We start from the raw sequence: 21,056 nt of genomic DNA, 5'->3' as shown, positions 1-21,056 counted from the left end.
TATTATTTTAACTTGATTTTTTATTATTGTATTTTTAAAATGTTTGCTATAACTTAAAATTAGTAATCTAAACATTGATTTTCACTTGCTATTATTTTCATTTGAAAATTTTCAATATTTTTTAACTGACATAATATATTGTAGCGTTGTATATGTTGTAACGTCAATTTATTCGTTCGCGCTAATACTTAATAATATGATATTAGTTTATTATAATATTGTCGTTACTTATTACTCGGCAACATATCACGTTTTCTTTTTTTATCAAATTAATTTTTTTAATTTTCAACTGATAAAATTCAGTACAAAGTCTTTCGAGTAGATGTCAATAGTTTGGGTCTGTATTGTCCAAAATCTAAATATTGTCCATTATACATACTAAGATTCAACATTGATAGATAAACTAACTTAGGAATTAGTGCAGACAATTTATTTATTTTTATCTTAAATTTTTATTAATAAAATTTATAAGAAACTTTAGATTTTAAATATGTCAACATAGCTAATATATCATGATTATATTTAGTAAATTTTAAATACCAAAAATATTAATTTTCTTTAGGAGATAATAAGTTCAATATAGGTTGATTTTGAAGTCGCCAAAAATTTATTTATCCCTTAAAAGTACTAATAAATATATATGTGATTCAAATTTATAACAAATGAAATGAAGAAAAGGCTTACGTCTTTTCACAATTTTATAATACATACATTTAATTGATAATTTAAAAATCCCTCTCTCCCTTTTTGTCTCATACGTGTGAGATAATTTATTTTTAACTCACTAATCAGCCATATTTTTTTAATTTATAATTTGTGGGTGTTTTTGTTAGCTGCAAGTTCTAAAATATGTATGAGTAAGCATTTTCTCTTTTCAAAACAAAGTTTGTCAAAACATACAAGAAAAAAATTACATTAGAATGCACTCAATTACATCAATTTTAACGGCTTTCAAAACATGTTAAGACTTTTAACTAAAATTAGAAGTTAACCTTAAGAACTACAAACAATACAGTAAAAATAAAAAGGTATAAAACAATTTTCGGTAACAATATAATAAACACATAATTTCTACAACAATATTACAACAAGTCGTAACAAAGGAATTTGCTGATCCCTATCAGCCAATTTCTTTTACAAAGTCCTTTATCATATTACATTATTTTGAGTGTATTAAAACAATTATACCAATATTTTTATTACCAAAAAAATAATTGAATGTGATAACAAAATTTATAAATGCATGCTCACATACACATGTTCTGTTTTTATAATGAATATATGGTGACAAACCACACCTTATCCCAAAGTTTTATATTTCTACCCAAACTTTTTTTTAGTCCATTATTTGTCCTATAATAATATGATTAGGATATGACATCGCTTGCTTTCAAAATTTTGATGATTTCTAGCTATAAAAACATGATAAACAAGAAAATGTTTTGATGGTGTATGCTCTGTATCTTCATCAAATTAAATTCAAATAAAAACAATAATGAACAGTAATCCTCAAAAGATAAGTTGCAATGAATTTCTTTAACTAATGAAACAACCTAAATTACTCTGTCAAAAGATGTCTGTATTGAAAACTTAAAAAGGTGACAGTAAAATTGGATTTGAATGGAAGGAAAGATGACCTGAAATGGTTTTTATTGTGTGGTGTTTGTTATCTTAATCATCCTTCTCCTCTTCCTCTTCGACAAGCTTCTGTCCAAATCCTCTGGGTCCAGCTCTGGCTCTTCCCACCACCTTCTTTTTCTTCTTCTTCCCCTTTTTACTTGCTTCTTCCTTCTCAAACTTCTCTTTCTCTCTCTTCTGCAGGAAATCCACTACTGCTAAATAAATCACCTACAATGCAACACAAACAGAATACAAGCTTTCAGAACATAACTACCTCACTTCAAACAAATTAAGATTTTTTTTTTCTTTACAGAATTTTACTTACCCCAATAGTGATAGCGGATAAGCCAACGAAAGCCAAAAAGAAAAGTGCCGAGACGACTGTGGCGACCCCTTTATCGGTGGTTGGGTACAACTGCTCCACAGCATCCACCGCTGTTTCCGCCGTAGAGATAACATCTTCGGCGGCGGCAGGAGGAGGAAGAAGAATAATGGGTCGGAGTGGGTTGTGAAAAAGGATGGATTTTTTGAATGGGGTTGTGATGAGAGAGTTAGATGAGAGAGATGGAAGAGTGGTTGTTCTGAGAGACTGGTATGAGTGCAGAGAAGAAGAAGAAAGGAAGGTTGCAATGTGTGGGGAAGATGAGATCAAGGAAGATGCAAATCCTGTGGCCATTGCTGCAATCCTCACCACAGTCTCAGCCAATCACTTTTCTTTATCATACGTGGCACCACTTTCTGATTTTTGGTGGAAGGACTTCTCTAACGGGATTTTGATGTTCTAATACCAATATGTTTTCTGTGAGATAAGATTTTTTTGTTATGGGCCCATTAACTGATGGTTTAATTTTTTTTGTTGTTTTATATCTAGGCTTTTAATTCCTGCACCTCCATAATTTCTTCACACACTCCTTCAAGTTGTTAAAATATTATTTTGTACTTTAAAAAAATGACTTTTTGATTTTATTTTATAGAAATTTTCAGAAACAAATTTTCTGGATTAAGATTTTCAAAATATAATTTCTGAAATAGAATTTTCAGAACTAATATTATAATATATTTTTTTTGGAATGTTACTACATGAAAGAAGATCTATAAAAAGTTTTTTAGAATATATGAAATGTTTTAGAAAGAACTTTTAAAAACAAGTTTTTTTTTTCACATTTTGTTCTTCTCGTGCCATATTCTTTCATCTTTTTCTTTATCTACAACAGCTGTAATGATGGTAGTGACATCACGGTGTGCACAATGATGGAGAACGTTTGAGTCATTTTCCCTTATTGTTGGGGTACAACTACTAATTGTGGGAGTATAAGAAGGAATAGCCTTATATCTATAGCATGTTATGTTCAAATGCGCATTTCATCCTATATATTTTCAAGGGTTTCATCATGCACTCCCAAATTTCATAAATACCCTCATAATTAATAAAGTCGTTGTGCATTAAGTTATCAAAATCCGATTTTCGTTTATCAAATTTTGATATACGAAAGCAGGAACATGGATCTTGACATACGAAGAAAAGAAAATGGGATTGGAGTGCAAATCATAGTCGGATTTAGGCTCAAAGCCTATTTGCAAATGCAGCAGACGTGTAAAATTTTTGTATATTATTTACAAAATAATAGATTCAATCTTTGTGTATAATGTAAGAAATAACATTCCCTGGAATATTAAATGCCATGGTAAAACTATTAGGAAATATTTCAAATTGCAATTTATACGGGGCGATAATATACTCTTATTATTTTTCACTTGAGTTTTTTTTATATTTTTTCCCATATAATTATGTATTTTATTCATGACATGGCTTGTATATTTTTTGGTTATTAAAAAAAAAGGTTAACTTTTTATAAACTGAAGGCTAAAATAAAATATATAAAGTGTGTGTAAAAATAAGAAAGATGATATTTTAACACTATTTTCTGATATCATTTTGACACTGTACACGTGTCAAAATGTAGTTAAACGATTTTAAATTAAAAAAAGTTAAAGAAAAGACATTTAAAAAAGAAAAACCAAAGTTATTTTTTTAATTTAAAATTATCCAACTATATTTTAATGCAGCGTAAAAAATGGTGTTAAAATATCATTTTTTCTATAATGTTACCCTAATTATATTAAATTGAGGATTTAATCTTAATTTTATTGTTGTCGGTTGTTAAAGGAGTTAAAAGAAGTTTGGGACATTGAGTGATAAGAGAGTGATGTTGGTGTTCGAGAAGGTTGATGGAGAATCCTATGACTGAGTCGAAGAGATGAGAGAACAAGGCTTTGGAGATAAGATGCATGGAATTATAACAACTCTCCCTCTCACTGCAAACACCTTCCTATATTGTGCCAACAATACTCGCTTTTCTCTCAGATCTTTTCAACCAAATTGTTGCATACCCACTTATAAAATTAGCTATGCAAGTCGTTTTCACCGTTCACAGTGTAAGCAGCAGAGAAAAGAAAGATGGGGCAATAGAATGATGGTGGTGAGAGCAAGGCGTGGCGAGTCGCCGTATGAAGTTTTGGGTGTGTCTCCATCAGCAACTGTTGACGAAATCAAAAGGGCATATCGGAAACTTGCTCTTAAGTATCATCCTGATGTCAATAAAGAGGTGATTACTTTGTTTGACGCTAATCAGTTTTGAAAATGTTAAGGAGATTTGACACTATTCTGTTTTAGTTAAGTTATCGAAAGTTAAGTGGAAAAGTCATATTATCTGTGATAAAGACACATACTCATTGCTTATAATTTGGGGAAACTTTTGAGAATCAGGGGTTTTTACCTTCATCAGGTGTTAATCGATTTGAATTTTCTCTAATGTTTAGTTTCCTCTTTCGTAGCTGAATACTTCAATTGGGAACTCGCTGTTGTTTGGCACTCTCAATTTTATAAACATGGCTACTGTGCTGATTATATATGGCTTATTGTTCTTCTGGGAAGAGAAGATTCACATAATCCGTTTGGCTGTTACATGTTTTAAGTAATTTGTGTCCATGGCTCTATTGCCATCAGAAATTGCATGTTTTCTCAGAATTTTGTAAATGGTCATTTACTGGTCTATACCCACCTTTAATATGTTGCCTGATTGTTGACTATCCTTCTCAGGAAAGAACATTCATCCCCTTTACATGTATATTAGTTATCAAAAGCTGAAAAATACGTGGATCTATGATGCTTAATGAACCAAATGTCACATACCAGATAGTGACAAAACAATTTGTGATTCTCATGTATTGCACTTGTAATTGGTTCACTGTCTTCCAGTCTTTGAATTTTTTCGTGTTCTTTTAGTTGTTTTACTTTTAAGTTCCAGGCAAAAGTTATGATAGTGGTGATGTCCCTGCCCCCATAAGGAAAAATCTAAACTAGAAAAGAGAATGTAACCATGATCAGAAGGATTAAGCAATGGTAAAAGTTTTTTGAATGCACTATGCTGAAAGCCCTTCAATGATGCAACTGTTCTATTTTGGATTGTATGCTAGTAACCACTCGCATTGATTAGTGCATTAGTAATTAGTCCCCGGAAGGTTGGAGTCTTTAGTGCTTACTTATGTATGTTAAAGTTTCCTTTCACAGGAAAAGGCACAGGAGAAATTTATGAGGATAAAACATGCATACAATACATTGCTAAATTCCAGTTCCCGCAAAAGATATGATTCTGGAAATCAAGGTTACGATTTTTCTCAAGGAAGCCAAAGTAGGAATGCACAACCAGAAGAAGAATTTTATGGACTAGGTAAAGATTGATAATCACATGAATCTTGTTTTGAATATCTCTCTACGAGACTTTACTTTTGAATACATTCTTCATGTTTATTATTGCTGTTGCACATATGCAATCTTTCTCCTTTTCATCAAAACAGCAGAAAGGAGACAATCTCAAGTTGAATGATACGGCTTTGACACCATATCAAAGGATTATAGGTTTAGGATTAGGTAAGAGGAAAAAGGAAAATGACAGCTCGAAGTTCCAAACTGAAATATATTACTGATAGTATTTAATGTTTTGAATGATACATTAATTTAACAATCCTGTTTATATTATTAATTAGATTGATTAGTGATCACTAGTATCACCTGAGCAAGACCTAACCATAGGACTAAGTGCCTAAACAAATCCAAAAGGAAGTTGTAAGATAATCCAAAAATTCTCTTAGGTATTAAATCGAATATTAAGACTTTTAAACACATGTAGTACTTATATTTTTTTATGTGCTTCTTGTCCTATCATTTTATCAAGCTAGTTACTTTTTGGTTTAATCTTATATAGTCCTACATATTAATGATGCAGGTAATTTATTGAGGGATGTTCAAATAACAATAGGTAGATATATACTCTCTGGTAGACATCATGGATCATGTTGGCCCTAAGTTTAGCCTGTATTCATTAAAATTCTCCTGGGCATTGGTTGCCCCATATAAATCTACCAACAAGGGTAAAGGGATGTGTGTCTCTAGTATATTGCAACATAATTTTGTAATTCCCTTCTCTTTAGTGTTTGAGACCTGTCTGTTTTTGTTTTTTGCAGAGGAATTCTTTAAGGATCTTCAAGAAGAATTCAGGAACTGGGAAGCAAACGCTGCTTCAGAAGGAAAGCCAAAGAGCCTATGGGAGGAATTGTCGGTGAGACTTCCTGTTTAAATATTCATCTGTTTATTTTTTAAAATTATAATGTACGTACATGAGCCTTGGGAACAGGGTCTTAATGGGGGTCATAGTATTTTAAATTTTTCCTTTCAGGAAATAGGAGAAGAATTTGTGGAGTTCCTTGAGAAAGAACTCAATATTACAGATCAGAATGGTGATTACGAGACACCTCAAGGAGAAAATGCATCCAACTTTTCTGGGAGAGAGACACCAAACAGTAGCAGTAATCCAGGTGAAGCTAGCAAGGGAAGCGTTGAGGATAACCTTGAGGAAATAGAAGCTACTCTGGCTCAGTTGAAAAAGGAATTAGGCTTGTAGCATAGAAGGATTTGGTTGAAGAAGAAAAGCCAAAATTCATTTTTTTCTCATTCTTGGCACAAGACCATCACCAGATTGGTTGTCTAGCAGTGTTAGTTTATCTCTCTCTAGTTTCATTTAGTTGGGTGGGTAGAGGAATAACACTAAAAGCTCAACCATGGATGTTTTGGGTTTGTAAAGGGAGTATTCAATTCATTTGGTTTGTAAACTAAAATATTTATACGGAGCTTGAACATGCAACATTGACAACCTATTTAAATTTTTAAGAAAAAAAACATTTACAAAAGGAGAGAAAAATGAAGACTTAGGAAATTCTGGATTTTCACGAGCTCCAGTTCTTTTTGTACATTTATAGCGAGCTGTGTAATGCTAATGATTTGTATATAATTATAAACCGTGATCTTACAAGTTTGAACTTAATAAACAACTGATTTATCCTACTGATATATTTTCATGTTGATATGAAGAAAACAGCACATTAGAATCTTGGGTTGAATGTACAGACATTTCAGATAAGACGAATGTTAAAATTTCATCTGAAGTTGTTCAGGCATTTGTGAAAAAGATCTGTGAACAGCCCAATAAAGAAGATTGGTATGTACCACTAAAAATGGTTTAGCATAAGGTTTTTATAACAAATCAATGACTCAATCGAGAGAATGGACTCGATTTGTTCATGTACAGAACATAATTATAAAATAATGAAACTACTTTTACATCTATCCTGCTTCAACTAAAATTTAAATATAATACAATAAAAAATATCATCATTTTTATAATAAACTGGGAGTACAAGTTAAACCACAAGAAAAATCCTCCAATAACTATATTAATAAAAAAAAAAAAACTTTTAACCTCAAATAACTGACAATCATATTTAACAGAAATAAAATTTATTTAAGAGAATATTAGGATCCATTTTTTTCTCACGGACTGTGCATTGATGACTAGCCGCAAAAATAAAATCCAATTCATGACAATGGTAATAATTACGCAGAACCCTCTACCAATTTTATGAGAAACAAACAAAAACAGCGAGTCTACTGGTCTGGTACACGTAACTTCTGAGTATCTATAACCTCGAAACCCCACTAACCAAAAGAAGAAAGCCGACTGTGCAATATACTAATGTCACTAATTTGCACCTCAGAACCTCTCTCCAAAACGGAAAAATAATGCACCAGTTCCTGAGTTGTGATCAACGGCATATTCTGCTCTGACTAGACCAAGTTTGACACCAAGACCATAAGACGACCCATGACCAAGTCGCCTGTAAACTTCTGTAGGATTCCCTTTCACACCCTTTGAACTCCCTAGGTCGTTGCCGTGTTCTGCAAATGCATACACATGCGTACTTTTAACAGGTATCCGTAACTCAGCTGCAAGCTGCAGAAATAAAAAGGTCAGATGGTTAAACATAATCTCTAAGTACTGGATAGTATAAAAAGTAACAAAACTAAAATCAACATTGAGGATCATAAAATGCATCCAGTCTTCTCGTTCCTACCTCGAGGATGTTTCTAGCCGCTCCAATCTCACCCATGTTGTATCCCCTAACAGAATAGGGACCCCCGAGAGTAAAGGCATCATAGCTGGGGAGATCACCTACACAACCACCATAGTGCCCATGGAGGACAAGAACTGGTGGTGGTGGTTTACCAGCCCCTTCTTCCACGGACATCAACTGGACGAATCGTGTCACAGTTAGCTGGTGACGATTAAAGAACGGGAATTGACTGCCAATGCCAAGGCCTTGATCCACCTGTAGTTTGCATATGTTTAAGAATGCATGATCAGAAAATATAGCCATAACATAACATATTCAAAAATTCAGAAAACACCAATATATTTTCCTCAAAGGTACAGCAAGTTTCCCAGGTTTGCACTAGAAGGTTTGGCTGAAAATGTGTTATGGATGGAACTCAACGGCATTGATTTATCCACATATCCAACAACAAATTACGGGGATAAGGCTTAGTTGTTGGTTAAAAAGAACTGCTTTAAGGGAAGAAATAGACAGCTCCCTAATAACTCTAGCCTCGGTATCATCTTCTAACATAGATTGCACTAATTACCCTAGATTAGCTATACATAAAAAAAAAAGCTTGGAACATCTTCAACCCATCTATGCTTTCACTTATTCCTAGTAAGACAAGTTTACTTAACGGACAATGAAAAATAGCACTACCAGTCAAATAATATGTTATGTCAAAAGTGGTAAAAGTCATTCCATTTGCACCCATATAAATTACCAGACAAATATAAAATAATTACATAAAAACAAAAAGTGGTAAAGAGAAGAGAAACTAAAAAACTCATTTAATTTGCACCCATGTTACATCTACGAGGATGTTACTCCGGTAGATTTTGTTTCCATGAATACGTGCCAGTCAGTGTAGTGTTCCCAAGGCCAAAGGGAATAAATGATAGAGGCCAAGTCATACTTATAGAATATTAAATGTATAAGCTAAAAAATTGTGAAATACATTTACACACACTATGGCATCTGCATAGAAATTATAGGCTCTGCACCCCTGCTTGATGTGCATTGCATCCTTTTGTCTTCAAACTTTTAGGATATTCTTTCCCCACCAAAACAAAATGCCAAGAGCATCTTCACACATACATATATAAATGGGAAGGTATCTACTATTTTAATAACTTTTTATTGGATAATTAAATCATATATTATATTAAGACTATTAAGAAAAATATAAATCATAAAACAAAATCTTATATTAATCTAAAATTATTTAATACTCCGTTGATATACCTCAATTTGACACTATATACTTTAAAAGAAAAAAAAAAAAGATTCACCTGATTACTTAAATTGTCTAATTTTGACAAACACCCAAGGTAATATAGAGTTATAACTTATAACTTAATGATTGGATCAATATAAATCATGTTTTATATAGAGAAATATAATTTTTTGAAAGTTTCTGAATATCACAAAATTGATAGGAACGTGTAATTTATCCATGTACATAATTACAAAGGCACTGAGTGTAGAGTCACCTGGAACATATTTCTGTCTCCAACAACAGTTCCATTCACAAAACGTGTGTTATCGCGTGTGATATTTGCCTGTAAAAATGCCATGCGATCAATGCCAGTACCACTGAGAGTGGTTGGAGGTCCATCAGCACTAATTCCTCCACTAGGTAATACTCTTTGACCATTTGAACATATATGACTACTTTCATCACGTGTTGTTATCTCTTCCATTACAAGTCCATAGGTGAATTTACTCTGACGTGTGAAATTCTGCATGGCGCACAAGACAAAATAATTAGTTAAAATTACCAATGACCCAAATGGCCAACCCAAAGTTCATATAGTTGAAAAGTACCAATGAAGTTACCTCTGTGATATTAGCTTTAACACCGGTACGATCAACCCAAATTGGGGGCACTTCATCCACACCTGGTCCCCCAGTGAACACAGGACTCAGCTTTCGGCTATTGAAGCAGCTTACACGGAGAGTACGGTTACGTGGATAGTACACACCATCCAAATATGGATGCACATACTCTAGCTTAAATGCAAGATCATCCTGAAGCAGAATAAATAGGGGATATTGTGATACCGATGCCAATATCACTAAGCACCAATTGGCAGGATCAAATTAACTCATAGCACAATTTCAAGGATACCTACCTGGGGATTCAAGAAGTTGCTAGTTGTTATAGAACCGTTAACAGATCTATTCAGCCCTTGCAGATTCCTATGTTCAAAACTAACAGTACCACCTGGCTGAAGTGAAGCCTACACGAATTTGAATAGAAAGTAAACAAATTAATTGGACACAAATAATTCATCACTTGTTAAAGAGAATTGATATTTGTTTGACAAATAAATACCAGGGTGGGATGCCCTCCCCGTCCTGGGACAATACTCCACTCAGTACTGACTTCAGCCGACTTCTGTTCTAACTCCTTTAACTTAATTTCCACAATTATACCTCCTTCATTTTTTTCATCAGGCCTTGGATTCACCTCAATATTTGAAAACAAAGCAAGGGAGTTCACATTTCTTAAAGCTTGCTTCCCGGCTTCAATGTTGAAAGTGAAACCTGGGCGTAGCTGTGAATCCAACACAAACATCCATGAAGTTAGTAACAAATCAATGAACACATAAAACAACACAAAAACCAAACAGAAGGAATAATATCGGAACAAACTAGTAAACACATAATACGCTAATTATTAGAACTTGGGCTTAAAACTAGACCTCTCAAAACCAACTTCTTATGTAAGGGTCATGTAATGGCTAGTCAATGTGAAATTTCATACACCCCTTTCCAAGTCGAGGATTAACAGCTCGATAGGCACACCAACAATTGCGAGGATAGACTTTATATTCCACATTAGAATTTGGGTTTAGGTCTATCTCGACCTTATGAAACTGGTTTTTAAAAGTGAAGATTATTCTCTAAGCACACACTTTGATTAGTATATAACTAGTTGAAGTGAAATCTCGAACACTGTATCCTGTACAAGAAGATAATCGTGTAAAGTAGCTCTCGATCACACTAAACACATCAATCGCACAGATAACAAACGTTCATAACCTACCCCAATTAACCAGAAAACTCCAATACAACACAAGCCTACATGTCTCCTACAATATATACCTGCCGAGGGAGCTCTCTTTGTATCACTGGCACTTGAGTGTTCCCTTCAACAACATTGCCAAGCTTATCCTGGAACTGAATATCCAATTTGGTGATATCCCCTTCAACAACCTCACAAACAACTTCCTTGGTGTTAAGATTCCCAAAATTAACCACCTGAGCACACGCATAGCCCTCATCATGGTACCATTTTTGCACTCGGTCCCTGATCCTCTGCAACAACCTAGCACTGACCATGCCTTGTCTCTTGAGCATTTCAAGAATCTCATCGTGCACATACTTCGGCAAGAGACACGGCCTCGCCCTGTCGATTCTCCTCTTGTATTCCCTCTCCTGACTCAAATAGTACTCCAACCTCTCCTTATCAGTCATATCCGAATCCATCTCAACAGGCTTTGTCTGCTGCATGAGCCCCACATTGATGCAGCGAAACCCGTCCGCAGACTGCCACGTACTCTCGCTGAACGAAATGGTAACCCCAATTGTCCCATCAGGGTTGGTTTTCCCCTCCAAATCAACCTTCTCAAACATGCCAGAAGTTGCGAGAGTCTCCAACTCCTTCTGAAGCTGCGCCTTCGTGTAAACCCCACCAGGCCTCAGCGAAACCATCTCGAAGAACGAATCCTCGGAGCCCACTTTCACTCTCCTGTTCCGATCGAAGAACATGATCTCGGAAACCTTGTACTTCTTGAACCCACTCATTTTGTTCAACTGGACAACGATGTTCGCTGGCAAGCCGTGCGAATCCCACTCCTGAGACTGAGATTCGTCCGCAATAGCAGCGAACATTCTAGACAAGAACCCTCCGTTTTCTCCGCCCCCGCCTCCATTTCCGCCGAACCATCCTCCATCTCCACCGGCTCCGCCGCCGCCGCTGTTCCCTCCGCCTGCGAGGGGGTTAGAGAGGAAGGGGGTGAGAGGTGTGCAGTGGAGGAGAATGGAGGCTGCGGAGGAGATGGCGATGGCTTTGAAAAGCGGTGGAGCAGGCGCAGAGGGATTTGAATCGTTAGGTTTGGAAGGTGAAAGGTTGCATTTGATGGAAGGAGATGGAGATAGTTTGCTCCGGCGAGAGGGTAGAATGGCGGTGCTGAGGTTGTTAGAGGCAGTGAAGGACGACATTGTTGAGTTTAAGGTGACAGATTGGATAAGAGAGAGAAATGGAGTGAGGAAGAAGGGTTTTTGATGGGTTTGGTTTTTTATGTTTTCTTTTCTCTTCCTTCCCCTCTGTTGTTATATATCTCTTCATCCATCTACATGTCTCGCCATCATTTTACAATTTAGTAATACAAAATTATAAATTTCATAAAAAGATAGAATATTTTAAAATGTACAAAAAATACCAAACCTATATTTATTTAATACTGTAGGCTGAATTACTTTATCGATATTTATTAATGAAATTATATAATTTATAAAATAATTTATAAATTTTTATGTTAATAACTAATATATATTATTTTAATTTAAAATTCACATAATAAAAATTATAAAAGTTCTGACGATCTCTAAGAGAAAAAAAAGAACAGTTATTTATCAATGGAATCTCATCATCCATACATAACGAATTGATGTGGTATATTCAAATCATAACATATAAACAGTAAAAACTAGTATTTTAATTAAAACTATAACTAATAGGAAAGAAAATAGATTTATGAATAGAATAAAAATGCAGTATTTACAGGCAAAAGTATTCGGTTATTAGAAAAAGTTTAATATACTTTTAGTGTTGAATTGGGATCAACTAGGACAAAAATAAAATAGAGTGTTCCTCCCTGCACCTCACCCACTTCGTCCTGCACCTCCCATTCTTTCTGTATTTCCAATTCTACCCATAAAAGAATATTTTGATTTTCTAGAAAGATTGAAAAAGCTTATTTGATGCAGTGGAAAATGCTCCTTTCTCACCGCATTTCACAAGACCTCTACACCTCTTTCTTCTTTCTTTTACTTTGTCCAGGGAAGAACACTCTGTTTTCTCTTCTGTCTTTCATAATTTTCACGGGCTCGTGTTTGTTGCTGGTGGTGATGAGATCTAGCGCTTCTTCTAGCAGGCGTCCAGGTTAGTTGTATTGTTTTTCCTTGAATTGAATTAGGCTATTTGTCTCATAGATATGTTGTTTATATGCTGTGAGAGGAACCACCAGAATTGAATTACTGTTATTAGTGGCATTACTGCTAGGATTGAAAAGGGGTTGGGGTTGGGTATTTGATCTGGGTTCAGAGGGAGGTGCTCGCACAGAACCACATTTGGAGGCGCGATTGAGGGGTGTCGCACCTGGGAGGTGCGACTGTGCATAACCGCACTTGGGGATGCGGTTAAGGGTAGCCGCAGTTGGAGATGCGGCTAAGGGTAGCCGCAGTTGGGAATGCGACAGTTGTTAGCCGATAATCGAGATGCGGCGGCAGAGCTGAGTTGCGGTTCGTTGCTAACTACGGTGAGGTATCCATTTTTGTTTTTTTTTCTTATATTATTATATGAAATTAATTTTTTGCTAACTTGGACAGAGCTTTCTCTTCCTCTTCTTTCTCCTCCCACCAGCTATCACCACCAATGATCATAATCACTAATGGATACCCTCTCAACTCAATAAAATAGTGAAGTGAAAAGGAAAACGTTGCTCGTGATGGTAATCAGGAAAGGGGGGGTGCATGCTAGGGTTTATATCCTCAGGGTTGTTGGGAGTTAAGAAACTTGTTAGGAGTTAAGAAATCATTAACTATTCATTAATTGCATTTTGACTTTTATTAAATGAAGGACAAATACATAAATTTGGAGGTGCAAGGAGAATGAGGTGAGGTGCAGGGAGCACTGCTCAATAAAATATTATGTCGAATTTTTTTTTAATGTCAAAGTAATAGTTATAAATAGTCATAAACTTGAAGTAAAAAATAGAAAACTACAAGCTATTATGAGACATACAATACATTACATATTTATTTATGATCATTTCATATTATATATTTGTTATATACACATATAGTACTAATGCATTGTTCACGTAAATACACCTATAAATATGAAACAAATATAAATGAAAAATATAAGGACTAAAATCAACAATTTCTTTTAATAAAAATTGTATACCTTCTACTACGAATTTCTATAAATATGAAACAAATATAAATGAAAAAAATAAGGACTAAACAATTTCTCTTGATAAAAATTGTATATCTTCTAATGTAACGTGTGTAATACAAACTACGAAATTATACTATTTGAAAGAATCAATTATAATAAAAATACTAATAATTATAATTCAATTATTGTAATTTTTTAGATTTTATAACAATCAATTTTTCACAAATATATAAAAATTATTACATTCTAACAAGAATATAAAAAAACTATGATAGATTTTGTATTGTGTAATTACCTAGTTAACTATTAACCGAATGATCTATAATAAAAATATATCAAAACTCAGATTAGTCAATCATTGATCAGACTCCATTATTAAACCTATATTAATTGTAAATCCATTTAAGACTCCATGATTATATTACTAACTTAGCTAAAAAAACAAATATTAAAGACTTGAAAAAACTTTACACCTAAGACTTGAAACCACGTTAAGAGAATTTGGAAGAAAAAGTGTAACATAGGATTGTTTTGATTGTGAAGTCAATCCTCACACCCAAAACATATTTAAATAAAATTGTTACTTTGTAAATCTCATTAACTAATATAATTTTATATATTTAAATTATTATCATAATATAGATAATCTCCGAGCAACCAACTATAATTATTATGTCACAATAATTTCAGCACTATATATCAATATTGTAGATTCATATAGGTGGATAAATAGAACTGAACTACATTATATTACTAAAATCTGTATTTAAGACAAACTGAACTGAACTATTTTTGTTTATAAACTGAACTTGACTATTAACTATATTAATTTTAAACTGAATTGTACTAGTTTTTAAACTAAATAATATAACAATACATTTATTTTTAATTGAAATTTATTTTAATATTTATTTCATTTTATTCATAAATGTCTTAAAAATTAATTTTTAATTATTTGATATTATTATTTTTCATTTTATTTATATTTCTTTTATTATTATATGTCTATGGAAATTATTTTATTATTTATTTTTTATATTTATTTTGTCATGAATATTATTTTACTTTTATATTTATTTTTTTAATTTTTTATTCATATTTCTTTTATTTTATATGTGTATATAACTTATTTATCTTTTTATCTAATTATTTTATTTTAAAATGATTTTTTATTTATATTTATTTTGTTGTCTCATAAAATAGTTTTATTAATCAATTATTTATTATTTATATTTTATTATGCAAAAATTAAACTAATATTTATTAATTATTATAATATAATAAAAGATGATATTAAAAAAGTTACTCTTAATAAATTTTTGATAATTTTTTTTTCATTACGGCATTTAATAAAATTTAACATTAAAAAATATATTTTAGTTTTAGTCTATAAATACTATCATTTAAAAATAATAGTATTGATATTTATTTTAAAGTAAATTGATTGATATTTATTTTAAAGTAAATTGATTTTTAAAATAAATATTTATTTTAATATGTGCTCTTACACACATTTTAATATCATTAAAAGTTTTTTTAACATATTTTTACATATTTAATAATACGTTAAAGAATATAATATATTTAAAGTAGTGTCCTTTTTCTTTTATGATTTCTATTACTTAATCAATTAATAAAATTAAATTTAAAAAAAATAATTTGTTTTTATTAATATTATTTAAAAAGTAAAATATATTTATTGATAAAAAGATTTAAAAATTTGGAATAAAAAAATTTTGTCTTAAAAAATTAATTATTAATTTTTTATGTAAACAAGTTCTTTTATTAATATTTTATTATTAAGTAACGGTTTTTTACAAGACAAATCAATTGAATGCGAACAAGAGAAAAGGAAAGAATAGATACAATTCTCGTAAAATAGTACCATAAAGTACTATACTGAACTTTTAGGTTTTTTATAGTATAATATAATATAGTTAACTATAGAACAATACACATTATTTATTTTTTGCCAAGTCTTATCCATATGAATCCAAGTTTACGTAAAGACTTGGAGAGTAGAAGGAAGGTATACTAAAATAAGGCTAGACTAAAGGAAAAAGTTTTGATGACTAAGATAGGGTTGATCTTGAGGCACCAACAATTTTTCTTATCCTGGTCTGGTCAACTTTCTATAACAGGTATGTGATAATTTGAGAGGTTTAGCAGTAAGAAAAATGGATAGTAGTCTCCACGTGTAGAAAATGAGCCCTCAAATATATGTCCATGGTGTGCAAGAACCCCGGAACCAATTGATTTACCACTCTTCATTCTGGGTTAAATTTCTGCCTATTATTTATTAACCATAGAAGAACAAATATAAAAGCAGAGTTATTAAAAAATCTGACGCAAATTGGAATACAGGGAGGAAAAAAAAGTCAGAGAAAATGCCTGAACGTACGTACAAACATATTGATGTTGCAAGAAGTCCTACCAGCATCGCTAGTGTGGAACATTTCCTCCGAAGTAATCTTTAATTTCTCAACATTCAAGAATATATCATAGCTTTAGACACAGCTTAATTATGTTACATAAGCTAGTTACAAACAAAAGGGCATGTCACTGCCATGAAACGATTGAATTTCAAACCATGCATTTGTTAACGCTGGTAATTAAGGAAAGATGATATATCAAAGAAAATAAATCAGGACAGAGATGCAGATATCTGATTAATGATATGAATGTGAAGGGTAGGCCAGAGAAAATTTATTGAGTGTTGATTATGGATTCTTTCACATATCATAAACTCTATCAAATGCTTGTTATTTTTCTCCTCCTGACATGCAAATGTACATTTTTTTTTTCTTTCTTTCTCTCTTCTTTGGTTTCAATGCTGTGGAAGGATTTGTTTCCAAAATCATATTCTAAGTTCCCGTGGTTACAGGTGCAGCCGGGGATTCTTCTAGAATGTCACCAACTAGCTCTTCCCCTTCCTCTCCTATGAAGCAACAGGACCTGGAAGATGACCAAGGCCTCTATCAGAAGAAATCAGTCCTCACCAAAGTGAAGCAAAAGGCCAGGAAATTGTGCTACAGCCTCAGCAAGAAAAGAATAGAGGACGACAATGTCACACCCTCTAGTAGAGCTAGGTTTGCAGATGAAGGGGAGGAGGAGGAAGAAATTGAAGAAGAAGAACAAGAAGAAAAAGACGCTGAATACCTTGGAGCTCCTAGTAATTAATACACATCATTGAACAAATTTTTATATTGTCTGAGAATAAATGATCCTCGCTAATATTTATATGATATGAAATCTAAATTCGCTGAGAAGTGTTAAAAAGGGACCATATGATCGTTCATAAGATAATTTCTCCTTGCCCCTTTGTTTATTATTCATTTTTACAAGGACTTGTTCTTTCTTCTTTACATTCTCATCCTTATTTGGAGTGAATTTTACATTTCAGTGTATGAATCGGAGCAGGCACCTGAGACATACAAAGAAAATGCAAGGCAACATCCAAGAGCAAATCCAGTAATCTCTGAGAAGCACGTTTTGCATAACGCTGTCAAACTAGGAATGCAGGAAGATCAAAAGCCAAATGCTGCTGTCAATCACAAACTCACTTCAACAACTCAACCTGATACTGCAACAACAGTGGCAGCATCTTCACCCAACGCCTCTGAAACCTTAGCTCAGAAAATGACACCTGCCTATGCTGCAGGGTCGCCTGCAGCCAATAGCATCCCGTCCCAAAATTCATCTGTTTCATCATCTCGGCTGCAACATTCATTTTCCTCGTCTGCTTCACAGAGTAGGAAGAATACAAGCCAAAATGTTCCTTCAGTCAATGATTATTTGAAGAACAAGTCTGAAAAAGAGGATGATGCCAAAATTGAGTCTCCAAAGCAAGATTTGTCATCTTCGTCTGCTTCAAAGAGTGGGAAGATTCCTCAAAAGACTTATTCACTCAAAGATTATGCAATGAACAGGTCTGAACAAAGGAATGATGCCACAAGCATGATTCCATTGCAAAAATCATCATCCTTCTCAGTTGCTTCATTGAGAGGGAAAAACACAGGCCAAAAGAGTGCTTCGGCCAAAGATTATTCAATGAGCAAGTCAGAGCCAAGGGACGATGAAAAAACTGAATCTCAGCCTCAGGTGACACATGGAGAAAATGGTCCAAGTAATTCAGGCATGATGGACAAGGTGAGAGGAGCTGTAAATTCATTTCTCGGGAATGAGGAGCCATCAGAAGAATATGGAGTCAAAATTCCTACTACACGCACTTCATCACAAACTCAAGGTAAAACAATCATTACAAATGCACCGTTCTGCCATATATCCTATATATCATATGATACTATCATCTTTTTTTTCATGCAAAGCTCTTTTTTCACTACATAAAATCCATAATATTCATGTGATATCACAGTACATTTTGCAGTTGGTGAGGATGAGAACCGTGGGAGAATTCTACAGGCAAATTAAGTTCTCCAACCATCGCCTTCATGCAACTTTGTATATTACTACATGCTTTCTTTTTTTGCCATTTTGTGTATGTATATAATAATAACTAGACCCGAAAAGTCATTTCCAATGTTTTGTAAAATTCAATATATGGAATAAACTGTGTACCATTTATCCACAGAAACGAGTGCAGTGCGCACCGTGTACTTTTACTAATTTATAGAAGGATTCATCAGAAAAACAGTGTACTGTCATTGCTACTTTGGCTGATTTTATGGCTTAGTGTTTGGTGGTATATGATATCTGACGAATAGAATTTTCTTTTATCGGTAATGTATTTGTATTTTTATCAGTGCTTCTGAAGAATAGAATAAAAGAGAAGGAAAACACTGCACAAATTTACTATACTGAAGTCCATTTACTGTCAATTTTGCTACTAAGTTAAGATAACAATGTGCATTCAAAGTAAAAGAAAATGAACTCGCAGGTATTTTTAGAACTTATAAGTTTCATATTTGAGTTTATGAGTATGTTTTGTATGGAATATTATAATCATAGGAATATCTTGATTGGAATAAAACAATAAATCTAATATTTCATATTTGAATATTTTTATTAGCTATGCATAAATCAAATAAACAGCCGCTTTATGTTTCTGAAAACATCTCACACTTAAGTGTTGGTGTATGCATAAATTAATTGGTTAAATGAACTATAATTTTTTTTTTCCTGCAACACTATTTCTAATGATTCATCCTTAGTCAATTGAAACCTCAGAGCAGATTCTAAAATCAAAGAAAGTTACTCACAATTGAAAATAATAAAATTTCGAAGCAGGAAGAAAAGACGATAATAATACCATCAGAATCTAAATCAGTGAGAATAACTACCAAGATATGTCAGCAATATATTAAAAACCACGGATTACAAAACAGTCTATAAAAGCAGAAATGGAGTAGGATGTTTGGGGGTTACAAATTGTTTTGAAGTGAAAAATGGATTGAATGACGGTAAACAAGCGTCCTTCAGGAGTTGTTGGCAGTGGCAGGAGCGGGAGCAGATGATTGAGAACATGCTTTCAAGACAGCTTCATTCTTCAAAAGGAATTCAAAAGAAAAGAAGAGAGATGTGATTATCGAGAAAGAAGAAGAAGAAGAAGAAGAAGAAGAAAAGGAACCCTAAAAAGGAAGAATAGAGAGATATAGAAAGATGGAAACCTGCCAAACGCGGAGGAGGCGCTTCTTAGCGTTGGCCTTTCGGGTGGTGGTGAGTTTAATTCGCTTCCAAACGAGTCCTCCAGAGTCATGCTTCTTCACGATCTCCATCACGCGCGTCCCCCACAATGCACCGCCCATAACTGACTCTGTTCTTTCGTTTCCAGATCGTTCTTTCTGCTGCGCAACCACCACCGCCACCTCCACCCCTTTTCTGATCTTCAATTTGGGCCCAACCTTCTTTGGGCTTTCTTTCTCTCTAATCCATTTTCCGTTGGACTTTCAATTTCCATTCCCACATTTTACTGTTTCCACTCGTCTCTAATAATCTAATATTAGCTAATTATAAAAACCATATTTTAAACATGTTTGAATTTTATTTTCATAAATATGTATAGTGAAAAAGATAAGAAAAATAAATTAATTTTTTTTTTAAAAAAGTTAAAACTAAATAATGTCCAATACATTAATATATAAAGTTTTCTCAGTTATCTAATTTTTTAAACTTATAAGTTTGTTTATTTATTTTTTTTTCTACTAAAAGAGTATAGAGAGAAATTCCCCATAACATACTCTCATTTATACAAAAAAAAATTAACATTTTCGTCTAAATATTTTAATTAATTTATGTTAAAGATTTATATTAATATTAGATTACTCCTATACATAAAATATAAAATAAAATATGTTAATCTGCAGTGAAATTTTATGTTTTAAAGTAAACAATAATAAAACATTATCTATTTTTGTTTTAAACCCGACTAATATTATTTTAAATTCAAGTATCATTTCATGATTGTGAGATTGAGAATATGCGAAATAAGAGTTAATTAGGAAAGGAGTGATTTGGTTTAAAAAATAAGAAACGCTAAAAATTATAGTTAAGTGAGAATAAGTTACGATATTTTTAGGAAATGACACGTCATAATATTATACTTTTTAACAATAGTATCATATTTAATAAATTATCAATTATCAACAACATTCTTTATATAAATATAAATAGAAATATATATAAAATATGTTAAATGTGAAAATTTTAAATAATTTTCGCACACTTATATATATATATATATATATATATATATATATATATATATATATATATGGGGTTTGTTAACACGCGTACG

General features: G+C 32.8%; 5 protein-coding genes across 7 annotated transcripts; 2 read left to right on the top strand and 3 right to left on the bottom strand.

Annotated features, from left to right (window-relative positions):
• Positions 1-1,464: 1,464 nt before the first annotated feature.
• LOC106758902 lies at positions 1,465-2,393 on the bottom strand. The gene is made up of 2 exons (XM_014641907.2): positions 1,946-2,393; positions 1,465-1,848 (listed from the first exon to the last, which is right to left on the bottom strand). Exons 1-2 carry the CDS (start codon positions 2,294-2,296, stop codon positions 1,672-1,674), a joined length of 528 nt encoding a protein of 175 aa, XP_014497393.1. The 5' UTR covers positions 2,297-2,393; the 3' UTR covers positions 1,465-1,671.
• A 1,406-nt stretch (positions 2,394-3,799) lies between these two features.
• On the top strand, positions 3,800-7,005 carry LOC106758190 (chaperone protein DnaJ). Of its 3 annotated transcripts, none has more exons than XM_022779624.1 (5): positions 3,800-4,226; positions 5,192-5,351; positions 5,907-5,939; positions 6,145-6,239; positions 6,335-6,540. In XM_022779624.1, exons 1-5 carry the CDS (start codon positions 3,879-3,881, stop codon positions 6,386-6,388), a joined length of 690 nt encoding a protein of 229 aa, XP_022635345.1. In that variant the 5' UTR covers positions 3,800-3,878; the 3' UTR covers positions 6,389-6,540. The 3 variants fall into 3 exon arrangements, with proteins under 3 accessions (XP_022635345.1, XP_014496623.1, XP_014496624.1); XM_014641137.2 differs by having other exon boundaries at positions 3,803-4,226; positions 6,357-7,005; XM_014641138.2 differs by lacking the exon at positions 5,907-5,939 and having other exon boundaries at positions 3,805-4,226; positions 6,357-6,903.
• A 452-nt stretch (positions 7,006-7,457) lies between these two features.
• Positions 7,458-12,436, bottom strand: LOC106759354 (protein TOC75-3, chloroplastic). The gene is made up of 7 exons (XM_014642499.2): positions 11,221-12,436; positions 10,448-10,669; positions 10,245-10,352; positions 9,949-10,140; positions 9,603-9,851; positions 8,089-8,343; positions 7,458-7,967 (listed from the first exon to the last, which is right to left on the bottom strand). The coding sequence occupies exons 1-7, from the start codon at positions 12,337-12,339 to the stop codon at positions 7,728-7,730; spliced, it is 2,385 nt and encodes a 794-aa protein (XP_014497985.1). The 5' UTR covers positions 12,340-12,436; the 3' UTR covers positions 7,458-7,727.
• A 3,832-nt stretch (positions 12,437-16,268) lies between these two features.
• LOC106758277 lies at positions 16,269-18,774 on the top strand. Its single transcript, XM_022780136.1, has 3 exons — positions 16,269-16,768; positions 17,187-17,474; positions 17,706-18,774. Exons 1-3 carry the CDS (start codon positions 16,690-16,692, stop codon positions 18,647-18,649), a joined length of 1,311 nt encoding a protein of 436 aa, XP_022635857.1. The 5' UTR covers positions 16,269-16,689; the 3' UTR covers positions 18,650-18,774.
• Positions 18,775-19,589: 815 nt separating this feature from the next.
• On the bottom strand, positions 19,590-20,133 carry LOC106759026. The gene is made up of 2 exons (XM_014642039.2): positions 19,930-20,133; positions 19,590-19,806 (listed from the first exon to the last, which is right to left on the bottom strand). The coding sequence occupies exons 1-2, from the start codon at positions 20,065-20,067 to the stop codon at positions 19,738-19,740; spliced, it is 207 nt and encodes a 68-aa protein (XP_014497525.1). The 5' UTR covers positions 20,068-20,133; the 3' UTR covers positions 19,590-19,737.
• Positions 20,134-21,056: the final 923 nt, after the last annotated feature.

This window comes from Vigna radiata, chromosome 4, assembly GCF_000741045.1.
Source record: "Vigna radiata var. radiata cultivar VC1973A chromosome 4, Vradiata_ver6, whole genome shotgun sequence".
Classification (NCBI taxonomy): Eukaryota; Viridiplantae; Streptophyta; class Magnoliopsida; order Fabales; family Fabaceae; genus Vigna; species Vigna radiata.
The sequence above is the reverse complement of the archived record's forward strand: the minus strand, read 5'-3'. Positions and strand labels throughout refer to the sequence as shown.